Source organism: Raphanus sativus, chromosome 5 (assembly GCF_000801105.2).
Source record: "Raphanus sativus cultivar WK10039 chromosome 5, ASM80110v3, whole genome shotgun sequence".
Classification (NCBI taxonomy): domain Eukaryota; kingdom Viridiplantae; phylum Streptophyta; class Magnoliopsida; order Brassicales; family Brassicaceae; genus Raphanus; species Raphanus sativus.
Window position 1 is genome coordinate 8041566 of NC_079515.1, and position 13411 is coordinate 8054976.

The 13411-nt window shown below is 33.1% G+C and overlaps 1 protein-coding gene across 1 annotated transcript; it reads right to left on the bottom strand.

Moving 5' to 3' along the window:
* Window positions 1-9380: 9380 nt before the first annotated feature.
* On the bottom strand, window positions 9381-12042 carry LOC108857666 (glycoprotein 3-alpha-L-fucosyltransferase A). Its single transcript, XM_018631677.2, has 7 exons — window positions 11555-12042; window positions 11151-11314; window positions 10796-11040; window positions 10604-10708; window positions 10189-10345; window positions 9887-10114; window positions 9381-9811 (listed from the first exon to the last, which is right to left on the bottom strand). Exons 1-7 carry the CDS (start codon window positions 11885-11887, stop codon window positions 9556-9558), a joined length of 1488 nt encoding a protein of 495 aa, XP_018487179.1. The 5' UTR covers window positions 11888-12042; the 3' UTR covers window positions 9381-9555.
* Between the last annotated feature and the right edge of the window lie 1369 nt (window positions 12043-13411).

The window sequence follows — 13411 nt, forward strand, 5'->3', positions numbered from 1 at the left end:
AAGTTATAATAATAAATTTTTATTTTGTTTTATTTAGAAAATTCTTAAGTATTATAATTTTAAAAATTTCTTTGTACACTACATTCATTATTAATAAATAAATCTTAAAAATCACTCAAATTCTCTTTTCAATTATATAAAATTAAAAATTGTACTTGATTAATATTTACTTATGTGTTTTTATTTTTGGAATTTCAACTTGTTTATTAAAATATATTTTCTGGATAACAACACAATATATAAGAGTTATATTTTTATTTTAAAATACAGTTTTAGATTTTGGATGATTCTTAACATGATGTGTTAATACATGTGTTTGGCCCCCGGATGTGGGCGTAAATAATTTATAATTACTTATTAATATATTCATTACTAAATAAAGTTTATAGTGAAAAAATATTATTTATGTTTTCATCTAAAAAAAATAATGTCTTGTAAATTTATTAGTAAACTAAAATATATTTTAAAATTATATTTTTTATTTTAAAATTTATTATCTTTTCAACTATCTAAAAATTAAAAAATCTACTTGATTAATATTTATTTATGTATTTTGTTATCTAAAATATTTTTTGTCTTGTCAATATATTTGTAAAATAAAATATATTTATAAATTTTATTTTTATTTTAAAATTTATTTCCATTTAAATTATATAAAAATTAAAAATTTACTTGATTAATATTTAGTTATATGTTTTGTTATCTAAAATAATTTTTTTCTTTTAAATTTATTTGTACACTAAAGTATATTTATAAATTATCTTTTTATTTTAAAATTTATTTCTTTTTCAATTATAAAAAAATTAAAAAATTTACTTCATTAATATTTAGGTATGTGGTTTGTGTTTTTTTTTTAACTCTTTTATTATAATTTTTTACAGAAAACAACACAATATGTATAAGAACTATTTTTATTTTAATATATATTTTAGATAAATCTTAATATTATTAGTTTTAATTACTTATCTAATCAAAAGAATTAAAACTATTTTTTTTTATTTTGAGGCTAATTTATATGTTGTATTTATTAAGAATATAAATGATGTTAACTACTCTAGCTTTTTATTTTAAAATATTTCTAGATTTTGGATAATCCTTATCATTATTAATTTTAGTCACTTATCTAATCAAACAATTAAAATTCATTTTTGTTTTATGTGTAATTTATATTTTATTCATTAAACGATATTAACCGCTCTAACTTTCAATGTGAGAATTCATTTGCAAAAAAAGCACTTCGCAAATAATTGATTAATATTTAGTTATGTGGTTTGTGTTTTTTTTTTTAGTTTTTAACTCTTTTGTTATAAGATTTTTACAAAAACAACACATATGTATAAGACCTATTTGATTTTAATATATATTTTTAGATTTTAGATAATTCTTGATATTATTAGTTTTAATAATTTATCTAATCAAAAGAATTAAAATCCGTTTTTATTTTGTAGCTAATTTATATCATTATATGTATTCATTAAGATTATAAAAGATATTAACCGCTCTAAATTTTTATTTTAAAATATATTTCTAGATTTTGGATAATCCTTATCATTATTAATTTTAGTCCCTATCAAATAATTAAAATTCCTTTTTATTTTATGGATAATTTATATTTTTATTCATTCAAGGTATAAACGATATTAACTGGTCTAAATTTCAATGTGAGAGCTCTGTTGCAAAAACATCACTCTTTTAACTCTTTTATAAGATTTTTACAGGAAACAACACAATATGTATAAGAACTATTTTATTTAATATATATATTTATATTTTAGATAATTCTTGATATTATTAGTTTTAATAATTTATCTAATCAAAAGAATTAAAATTCGTTTTTTATTTTGTGGCTAATTTATATGTTGTATTCATTAAGAATATAAATGATATTAACCGTTCTAACCTTTTATTTTAAATATATTTCTAGATTTTGGATAATCTTTATCATTATTAATTTTAGTCACTTATCTAATCAAATAATTAAAATTCGTTTTTTATTTTATGGGTAATTTATATTTTTATTCATTAAGGATAGTATCGATATTAACCGCTCTATTTTTTATCGTGAGAGCTCTGTTGCAAAAAATCACTTTACAAATAATAGTATAGATTAATTATTAATTTATGATTTTAATGAAATCATATTTACTTAAGGCTTTTCAAATTATCATTATTAAATTATTTTATCAAATTACACCGTATTTATACCAGTTTCAAATTAAATCATAAAATTTTATTAATTTTATTTATTTATTATATATTAAGTATTAGTTTATAGAATTTCTATTGTATTGTATATATAGCATTAGATATCTTTACAGTTATCAAGTATTAATTTATAGAGTTTCTACTTTGTATATAACATTAAATATCTTTCTAATTCTGATCACATTCTATATATCCTTGAAAACAAAGTTGAAGATTTATTTCTTCACAACCCTTAGTTTTGATGATACGAGATATAAACCTGTGAACAAATTGTCAAACCCTAAAACATAATTGGAAAATCGGTTCCTAAGTACTTAACGCCTGATCCGACTTAGCAACATTATATATAAATTAATAATGTTGACTAATAACAATTTGATAACAATTTGTGTATTATCTATTATTTTTGTTTAATTTTATAATATTAAAACAAATTAAACAATTATATCAAGATATAACAAAATTTATATATTTTTTCTTGTATATTATTTTAGATTTTCTAAAACAACTATAAAGTACTATATATCATATATAATATGTATAAATAATTAAATTAAATTATTAAAATACATATATATCATATATGTGAAAAATTGATAGTAATTAGTAAAAGAGAAAAGAAATTAACAGGAACGTAAAATTCTTTCTCGTACCTTTCTTTTAAGGTGGTCAGTGCACACCATTTAGACCCATAGATGTTTATGTGTATCTCATATAATCAAATATGCCATTACGACAAACTGTGGATTTTGTGGTACATATGGAAAAATAAAAACAATAAAATTTATATAAATAAATCAGATGATCCACAGGAAATCCTACTGAAAACAGAAGTGGAAGCAGTGATTTGGGCATATTTCCAACAAATGGCCCCGGTCAAAAATCAGACAAATCATAGACCTTCTGATGATGTATCGTTAGAGGAGTCCAGGATCTGTTTTGTTGATGGAGTATGGAGGCTACAAGACAAATTTTTAGGACAACAGTGGTTCTGCAGAATGAACCGTTCAACTGAGAAGATGATGGATGTCATGTCCCCGATCCTGGTTATGATCATTAGGATCGACCATGGTGCAAGGAGATGCACCAGTCAGGTCATGTGATCTAAACACAAGGATATCATGGTCTGGAAGAAAGGTTAAGGGCATCAGGAATCTAAGATATAGCTAAACCAAGAAGGAGACAAGTATAATGGAGCTGTACAAAGTGTATGGCAGCTGGGCGATGCAGTGAGCAAGCTCGACCAGCTAGATGAAGTGTAGTGCAGCTCAGTGTAGCTCACTGAAGAGTGTGTCAGCTCCCTGAGCTGGATGAACTAGCTCACTCAGCTGGGTCAGCTGGGGATCAGCTCAACTCAGCTAGACTGAGTGTTCAAGTCTTGGGCAGTTGGGCCAGGTCCGGACAGTGGTCGGACCATGTGTACCACCCGGGTGTGCCGGTGAGCCGGTGGGCACTTGGGATCAGACCAGGGGCTTGGGCAACCAGTTAGGACTTGTTTGTGACATGTCTAGAGGCAGTTAGGGTTGTTAGGGACGTCTGGTAACTGCCATAGACGAACATGTGTGATCTGGACCATTGATTAAATCAATGGCCAGAAATGAAACCGAAGGGATGCAATGGTTGGAAAGTAACCACCACTTCTTCTATATATATCAGGCAAGTCCGTGCCTTTGCAGGCATGTCAGGGCTTCATTCTTCTTCCTGAAACACAAAGAAAAACAGAGAAAAACAGAGAGATGGTCGGATTACACAATCCAAGACCAAGAGAGGCTTGAAGGCAGCAAAGAGGCAGTTTTGATGGCAATCAAGAAGGGAGTTGAAAACGACCCTCTGGTGTGATTTGATTATGGTTTGCCACGCCATAGGCTTCCTCTACATCCTAGATAGAGTTGACCAGATTCACTCTCAAAGTCCAAGAGCAGCCTTAAGGGCAGTGGTGTGTAGAAAGACAGTTTCATGGGAACTGAAGTTGGAAGTGATGCACGACCCTTGGGTGGTGTTTGATCATGGTTGAACACACCATAGGCTTCCTCTGTGTCTTAGGGACACACGCTAATGACCAGAAAAGAATGGAGAAGGCCGGACTCCACACCCAAAGGCTAAGACAGCCTTGAAGGTGGATGCAGTGCAGAAACTGTTTTCATAGAAGTTCCATGAAATGGTTGATGGGTGCGACCCATGTATGGATCTTATCAATACTGGAAGTATGTGATAAGACCTGATTAAGACAAGTGTAAAAGGCACAAGGCCGGACCTGATCAGGGAAGCACAAGATCTAGCAAGATCAAGTATGAGGTAACATGTATTGAATATTTCTGTTTATGTTTATGTATGTGTTGTGTCTCTTGGGGTGGGATCAAGGCCAGACATGGCACGCCCCTTGAAGAATGTATATTGTGATGTGTCTTAGGAATCCAAGACCATGGACAAAGGGGCGGATCATAACTGATCTAACTCATCCATGTGGGATGATAGTTAGATGCTGTTCATTGGATAGTGATCAATGATGGATCATGGTTTGGTGTTGGGTTTGATCATGGTGTGAACAATGAGTCCGACCCACTGATGAGACACATGGGAGTCCTAGAACCAGAGGAACCATGTGGAGTGAAAGGTCCAATTCGTTTGGATCCAACAGCAAGCAAAGGAGAGTAGTAAGGCCAGTACTTGTTGGTATGGACCACAAGTATTGTGCTGGTGTGTTTATACAAGGAAGGCTGTGTGTGATCTGATCATGGGCAAGGATGAACGACCTGATCCATGGATGATGGATCAAGGTGTCTGATCTGATTGATCAAAGGATGCACCAGTGGTAAGAGCAACACTAATCAGGTTCAGTGGGACATAGTTCCATGGCCGGTTAGGAGGAGTGAAGACTCATCAGTTCTGAGTCATGTGGGGTGGTTGGTTGATTGACTCAGGAACTGGTGGGCATTATTAATCCTATTCTATGTTGTTCAGACATCGAGGTACTGAACCAGGGAGTGGCCGGTTCAGAGAAATCTCTCCATGGTCTTGGTTGGACAAGTAAGTGGAGATCTGATAACTCCATAAGGAATTGTTAGGATCCGACTTCAAATATCTCTTAATGGGTATTTATCATGAATTATCATGGTGAAAGATTAGTTTTATCTCATTGATTTAGAGGTGGTCAGTTATGGCCATATGGGCTGTTCATGGGCGAGATCAGTATGATCGAGGCCAGTTCTGAGAAATCTGACTTGACCATTCTCTTAGTCATGAATTATCATGAATTATCATGAATTTTAATTAGTTTTTGGAGCATGTTTGCTTGTGGTTGGTTTCGCAGCTGAAGACTTCCCAAAGGTACTTGGTCTGTGGCGATGGTTGGTTGAATGACTAAGTACCTAGGGGGAGAGTTTATACAGGTATAAGGGAGTTGGACGAGTGGACGGGGAGCTAGGCAAAGCTACCTCGCAGCTCGATCAGCTGGAAGAGAGTTGGGAACCTCAAGTGAAGTGGTTCAGTTCAGCTAGCTGGATGAGCTAACCAGACGGCTAGGCAGCTGAGACAAAGAGCTATCAAGCTCCGTGGATGTGGCAAAGGTATGATCTAGCAATATTGCATAGATCTAGATAGAATGGTTAGGGGAATGGAACCTCGGTTATTGTATGACCTGGATTAGGTTCAAGAGCAACCTTGGAGCTGGTAGTAGTTGTGTATACTGACCATGGCTAAGGTGATTCGATCTGACCGGTGTTAGATTGGTTTTAGACCAATGGTTAAGTAGAGAATATTCCGCTGTGCATAAGTTGAAAGGATCTAAGCTAGGGAATGACTAAGGTAGTCTTAAGCTAAGGTCTAAGATAAACTTCGCCCTTAGGCGAAAGTACATATAAAGATCGAAAAATTGAGTGGTTCGGTCAGGGCATGGACCGAGCGACGTGAGGCATCGACCGCAGTCTAGCCGGCCGGGTTCGGGTCTTACAATGGGTCCAATGAATTTCCGGAGAAACTTATCCGCTTTGCATGCTGAATGTGAAACTTTGATATGTGCTATAGAGTGCATGAAGACTTTCAACTTTTCAGAAGTAGTTTTTGCAATAGATTGTTCTCAATTGGTGAAGATGGTGTCTTCATTAGAAGAATGATCAACTTTTGCTACACATTTGGAAGAATTCCAGCGCAGTAAGACTTTATTTCCTATCTTTAAGATCCGACTTATTTCGAAGACATATAATCTAGTGGCAGACAAACTTGCACGAGGTGCTAAGAGTTCTCATTCTACTATGTTTTATGTCGATTCTACGCCACCGATCTGGTTCTCTGGTCATGATGTGTATAGATAATAGTTTTTAATTTCATTGTTGTAAAAAAAAAGGACAAACTGTGTAGTCAAATTGCAGTGGTTGACTTGGCTCCACATAAATGCTCCAACTCTCTCTTTGCCAAGTCCTTTATTTTTGTTTTAATAATTGTTAAATCAGTAACAAAGGATTCGTTTAATGATTAAAATGTTGGAATCATAGTACTTGACATGCAAGGCATTGACACGAGTAAATCCCTTTTTCCTTTTTCTTTTTTCTTGTTTCCTTCCCATAACGGTTTTATAAACCTTACCAACTTTTAAGTAAGATTTTTTACTGCTTCGAGTTTCATTTCATTATTTGTCGGTTTCAGTTTTTACTTTCTTGTGCATGTATTTCGTGTAAGACAAATCTAGATATTTAAGACAATTTTCAAAAAAGAAAACATAGATATATTTTCTTGAGGTCACGCATGGCGAAAATAAAACTTTCCATTGCTTCTTATGCACCATACCTTTAATGATCAATAATGTCTCCCTTTTCTTTTCTTACGATACACTACCATGTTATGTATTCAGTGTTTAGAAGGTTATATCTATGTTAAATAAATAGAGAATATATATTGAGAGAGATAGAGAGAGATAAAGTGAGCGTGGGTAATGATTGGGAGGTTTACATGGAGCACAAAGAGGGATGACTCATAGACACTCCCAACTGTTTAGAGACTTTGCAGCATGATATTGAATCTTCTCCTTTTTTTTACTTATCTTTCTTCCATTTCTGTACGGCTCTTCCTCATCTTAATTTTATTCTCTCTATGTATATACACACCCAATGATAAAAATCTATAGAGATACGCAACTGTTACAATTTGAATAGATATAAACCATCAGACGTTATATATTCACAAAAGTTTGTTGTTTTAGTGATGTTATAACAATAGTTCAAATCCGTGAGTGTATGTCCATAACTCATACACGACAGGAAAAAACATTGATCATTATAAAAAGACGTAGATGTTATAAGAAAATAAACACATGTTTGCTATATAACGTGATTAGGTTAACACTAATATTCCCACTGACAATTAGTTTCAACAGCAACAAAACCATGCATAGTTTGAAGACATGTGTCTGGCTCATAAATGTCGAACAATTAAAGTGATGATTACAATGTACCCTTAAGTGAATATATATATAACCATATCAATTATGATAAAGATACTACAAGCTTTGGTTGAAATGTGACAGAAGCATGTTTCAAGTATATCATTGGTCTTGTACATTTTTGTGGGATGCACACATATATATTACTTATCAGCGAATTTGGGACACAGTAACAAGATGGAGATTTAACGGTTTTTAGCCACTTTTGGTATAAGCAAGAATTGAAAATTGTCTATAAAGTGATTAATTTTGGAACAAATAAAAATAAATAATATAGAAAAGTTTATAAGAAAAAGTTACAAGATTGATATCGAAACAAAAGAAGAAGAAGAAAAGAGTAAACCCAAAATCATTGCCAAGTTTGTAACTCTCTTCACTCTACTCCACTCATGTCTAGTTCATTATCTCTTTGCATATATGTGATATTGATCAATTAAATAGATTCACTGCAAGAGAAATCGAATAAGAAAAGAGAAAATGTGAACATAGATAAAACGGAATCAAAGATCTAGGGTTCTATCTTATCCATGATAGTGTCATATAACATCTCTCTGTGTGCTTAATAAATTATTAAGCTGGAGTGTTTTAAAAAGTGTTGCGTTCTAATATTAGACAAAATAAAAGCCTAGGAACTTTTATCAAACTTGTTCTAAAAAAAAAATCTGAATCGGTTGCGAGCTAGGTATGGTTATAAAATGTTCCAATTCTTTGTAAATACATTTTGTGGTTTCCCTAAAATGATAAGAATTAAGTTCAGATTTAAAAAAAAAAGTCTGGTATTATATAGAAGTTTTCTTATAATTCTGTGTATAATTTAACTATGAATACTGCATTACTGCATGTTAAACATATACTACAGTACAACTGAATCAAAGCTCGGTTGTTATATCTTATCCATCAAAATTAGATTACAACTGTTTTTGGTTTATATACAGTATATGTACAATTTTAAATATCTGTAATTGTATGTCATTTGCCGTCAAGAATTTATATTTCATTTAGTTTCAACAAGGAATTTTGTTTCAATTTGTATATTTTGAATTCAGAACCAATATAACCTACATCGATATTAAAAGTATTTTAAAATGTAAAAGCAAATAAGTTCTCATCTATGAGAATATTATTAACCAACTACTTCTGCAAATTTTGTTTCAACAAGTTCCTTCTCACAACTTTAACGTTGTAATCGTCAAATAAATAAAAACACATGAGTGACGAATGCGTAATCCTCCCACACCTGATTCTTTTCTAAAAGATATAAAAGGATTAAGTCGATTGATTTGTGAAAGGATATACATTTATCAACATAAAGCTAGTGTAAATGACACAACAACATGAGACAAAAACTAAAGAAGAAGAAGATGCATGATGAGGCAAAATCCAAAAAGAATTTTAGTCAAAGATCATGCTCGAGGCAAATCAGACAGTGGATTCTCTGTCAATGTAAGAGAAAATCTGATTTCTAGATTTTCCCACTTACATTCCATATCATCATCATCATCATGAGTTGTAATGTAACCCGATCATTAAAGATCTCTTTGCTTTTTTTTAAAACACATACAACGAAAGAAACAAAAGAAAAAGATGTTAGAGAACATGGCAAGCAAGTAAAAGATCCATGCAATATTTGTAACTCTGTTAAAGCTGCTATGGAGATGTTAGTGTCTACAAAAATCATCTTGAAGAGTTGAACCAAATAAAACAAATAAAAAAATTGTTGTATTTGTTTTTTTTTGTGGAAGATCCATGCAATATTTGTAACTCTGTTAAAGCTGCTATGGAGATGTTAGTGTCTACAAAATCTTCTTGAAGAGGTGAACCAAATAAAACAAATAAAAAAAATTGTTGTATTTGTTTTTTTTTTGTGTGGAAGATACACTTTTTATATTTCAACTAAACAAGGTCTGAATAAAAACTTAGACAAATACAACTTCGAATTTAGGACAAGGGTTTCTCTGGATGTGAGTACTGAGACTTGAGTTTCTTTCGAATTTGAAGTTGTAAAGGGCTTGTCTTTGAGTCAGACCAAGCGGGTATATCGCGTGTACTTTAAGCACACCGTCCCCTCTTAAGCTCTCGGGTCTTTCCTTCTTCCATATTGGTTCATGTCTCAGAGACTTGAACTTTGTGAGAACCGCAGATTCCAGAGCTTCCAGAGTCAGATAACCATCCCTGTCGTCCAAACATATCGAGAAGAGAGACAAGTATTAGTAACGTTCCACGAGTAAATTAAAGCTGGCTTTTTACCTTAAGAAGATGGATTCCACATCAAACGTGCCACGTTCTCTAACAAACAAATGATAGACTGTTTCTGAGCCTCTGGTGCATTTACAGGGTCGTTTCTTAAACTCAGGACTCTTCTCTTCTTGCTCACGGATCCTTGTAGCCACGAAAATGCAGAGACGACAAGAGGAATGTACTGCAGCCATATCAACAAGTGCCTTGAAAGAATCTGAAGGTCCTTCTTGTTTCCATCTAAATAAAAAACAAAAACAAAGCTTTTAAATATGTTTTGAACATGTTTTATAGTATTTTACAATTTACAGCACCGTAGCATCTTATTATAGGCGTCAGGATGATCTGCAAGATGTTTCATTCTCTTTGCGACAGGCTCAATATCAGTCATCTGTTTAATGTGAATGATTGAATCAGGAGAAGGTGCAAAATCTTGAATATTTGGAGCACCAACGACCACAGGGACGGATCCTAAATAAAAAAAAAAGATTGATCATCAATTGCTTTATAAGAAGAAGATAAACAGGACAGCCTCAACACTCTCATATATGATGGATGATCGTTCATCAATGGATATAACATTGATAAACCATAAGCTCGGATCATGCAAGACGACTACCAGTAGCTAACCAGTGATGATTGTGTGCTCATATAGTTCTCTTAGATGCAGACACTAAAAAGTTGAAAGATGAGCAGAGAGAGAGAGAGATGGAGAGGGTATATATATACCAGCGACAAGAGATTGGAAGAACTTCTCGGTGACGTAGTCCTCCTCATTGGTGTTCTCAAAAGCAAGACTGAACTTATAGTGCTTAAGAGCTTCAACCTTCTCCACTGCAAACAAATATTTGCTTCAAAAGACTTGATGAGATAGCCACAGAACATTTCTCGCCTAGCAATGACTGAATAGTCAATACATACCTCTCTCGTCACGGTTGCGGTGACAAGTACCATAAGAATCAACCGTAACATTAGCCTCCTCCATCAAGGCTTCAAGAGCTTGAAGCCTAAAATTCTGAGCAATACAATTGGAAATGAAAGCAGCAGCGAGAGCTTTCTCCGTCTTTGGTTGAAGTGGAGCCATAATGTCATACTCCGCCCATGAGAAATACCCAACGGGAACGTCTGATGATAGACTAGTTGTCATCACGATACCAAAACCCTTCCTGATGATGAAACAACATAAGATGCAAAAAAAAAAAGAGAGTCAGACATGTAGTCCTCCTAGTAGAAAGTATTAAAAGAGTGCTGCTGTTAAAGATTGTGCCTTACCCACCGTCGTGCGTGAGCAATATTGTTCTGAATGAAGTATCTTGCAGATTCCATGGAACGTAGTATACGGAGTGTTCCAGGGTGATGACCTAATAATCCAAACGCTGCATCTGGTGTCTTATTTGAATTCATTGCAATTGCGCAGTCAACTGAGCACGATTCAAAGTCCTACAAATTTGTAGAGGGAACAAATCAATAACCATTAGTTTTCGCTACACTAGCTATAATTAACGCCTAGCTATTTCTTGAACATTGCTTATAAATGAGTAAAGCTCTTAAGACTTTTGATCATTACATGGTCAGTCACAGACTCAGGACACTGTTATGACCAATCATCTAACAGCTAGCTAACAAGAAGCAAAGACTAAACTTTTGTGTTAGTTCCAATTGAGAGTGGAAAGTAGTGACCTTGTCACCACCGGAGATAAAGATGGGATCTTTACTGAAATTCCTAGAGTAACTAACTGAATCCTCTCTCTCCAGCCACTCCTCGCACCTCTCCGTTCCCGACCCGACATTCGAACCGGAGGACGGTTTAGTCGGAGATGATAGCTTGCCGAAAAAGCTCGTCAGTGCGTCGAGGAGAGAAGGGTTATCGAGGCGACCCAGGAACGCGATCTCGACGAGGACGACGATAGCGACGCAGATGGGCAAAAAGCTCGAAACTTTGCGCCTGAGAGAGGCATTGGCTACTACTGGTAATCCTTCGTGGGTCGATCCAATTCTGGAGAAGACACCCATCGGATTCGGTTGTTGTTGTTGTCGATCAAAATGGGTTTTGAAGAATTGGGAATGGGTTTAGGTGTTTGATTGTTGAGAAAGTTTACCATCTTTGGTTTTCAAAGTCATGCCCCCCGCATGGGATGGGATTTTGACTCGATGCTCTAAAGTGGGGAATTAGGAGCTATAGCCATGAAAAAAACACTAATTAGAAGAATAGTCTTTTAATCTAACGAAACGATATACGTCATCTTTAATACATAACTAGCTTTTGATCCGCGCGCCCGCGCAGATGTATATTTTGAATTACTATATGATTTTGTTAATTATAAAAAAACATTCATGTTAATGTTTCATAGGTGATGGTGTATTTAGTTTCCAGTGTTTACTATCCATTTTTAAACTAAAAGTTTAATTATTTTTCTATTGTGCTATCTTTATTATTTTACTTGTAAATTAACAATTCAATCTAGTATATTTGTGTATTTTGTTTTGGTTTGTGTGTGTTTTATATAGCTTACATATAAATTCGGTGTGACAAATTATTAAATAGAATTATATATTATTGAATTTTAAAAAAATAAAAACATTATAAAGAAAAAATTATAAGTAATGGAAAATTCATTATAAATGATCGACCACAAAATACTGATATGAAATGAGTAATTATATTTACAAAGGGCTTATTGATGATTTGAAATGTGCTTTTGGTTTTCTTAATATATTTGGCATATCTCATTTTGATTGCACATAAAAGATAAAAAAGTTAATGTCGTCATTTTTGCTGCTTTGTGTAAAGTTCCAAGCCCTTTGTAAATAACATCCGAGTTAGTTATATGATTCCTCTTTTTAAATACTGGCTGCGTACAATTAGGACTCAGGCAAAAACCAAACCCTAAAAACCGAACCGAACCCGGTCCGAAGAAGTAATATCATATCCTAACCAAAATTGATTAAATATTGGAACGGGTTCAAATTTTTGGTATTTAAAAAACCAAAACCAAACCCAATCCCAACCAAAATATTTCGGGTACCCGAATATATCCGATATCTATTAATATAACTATATATTTTAATTATTTTTAGATTATGTATATTATAAAACATCAAAAATATATATGATACTTTAAGTTGTTCAAAATACTTGAAAATATATACAAATAGTCATAAATAAATATTTAAACAATTAAACTATACTCACAACATCGATTATATTTAAAATATTTATTGATTCTTGATCTAAATATTCAAACCAAACCAATTTATATGTTAAACTTAGGTATTTTGACATATGTTATTCAAATTTATATGTAACATATTATTTTGTTTATATATTTTGTGAAATTTAAAATAGGTAATGAATTTTCAAAATTTTAAAAATAATTTAAATGGATTAACCGAATCCGAACCGAACCCGAAAGGATCCGAACCGAACCTGGACCGAAAATTTAGAAATATCCCAATGTGGTTGAAATTTTTGACCCCGAAAACCCGAAACCCGAATAGATCCGAACCGAACCCGAATTAATACCCGAACGTCCATCA

Coding starts and splice junctions, on each gene's coding strand:
- LOC108857666 (XM_018631677.2), bottom strand. CDS start 11,887: ATGGGTGTCTTCTCCAGAATTGGATCGACCCACGAAGGATTACCAGTA. Junction 10,709..10,795: donor CCGCAACCGTGACGAGAGAG/GTATGTATTGAC, acceptor ATTTGTTTGCAG/TGGAGAAGGTTGAAGCTCTT. Junction 10,346..10,603: donor CTTCCAATCTCTTGTCGCTG/GTATATATATAC, acceptor TTTTTTATTTAG/GATCCGTCCCTGTGGTCGTT.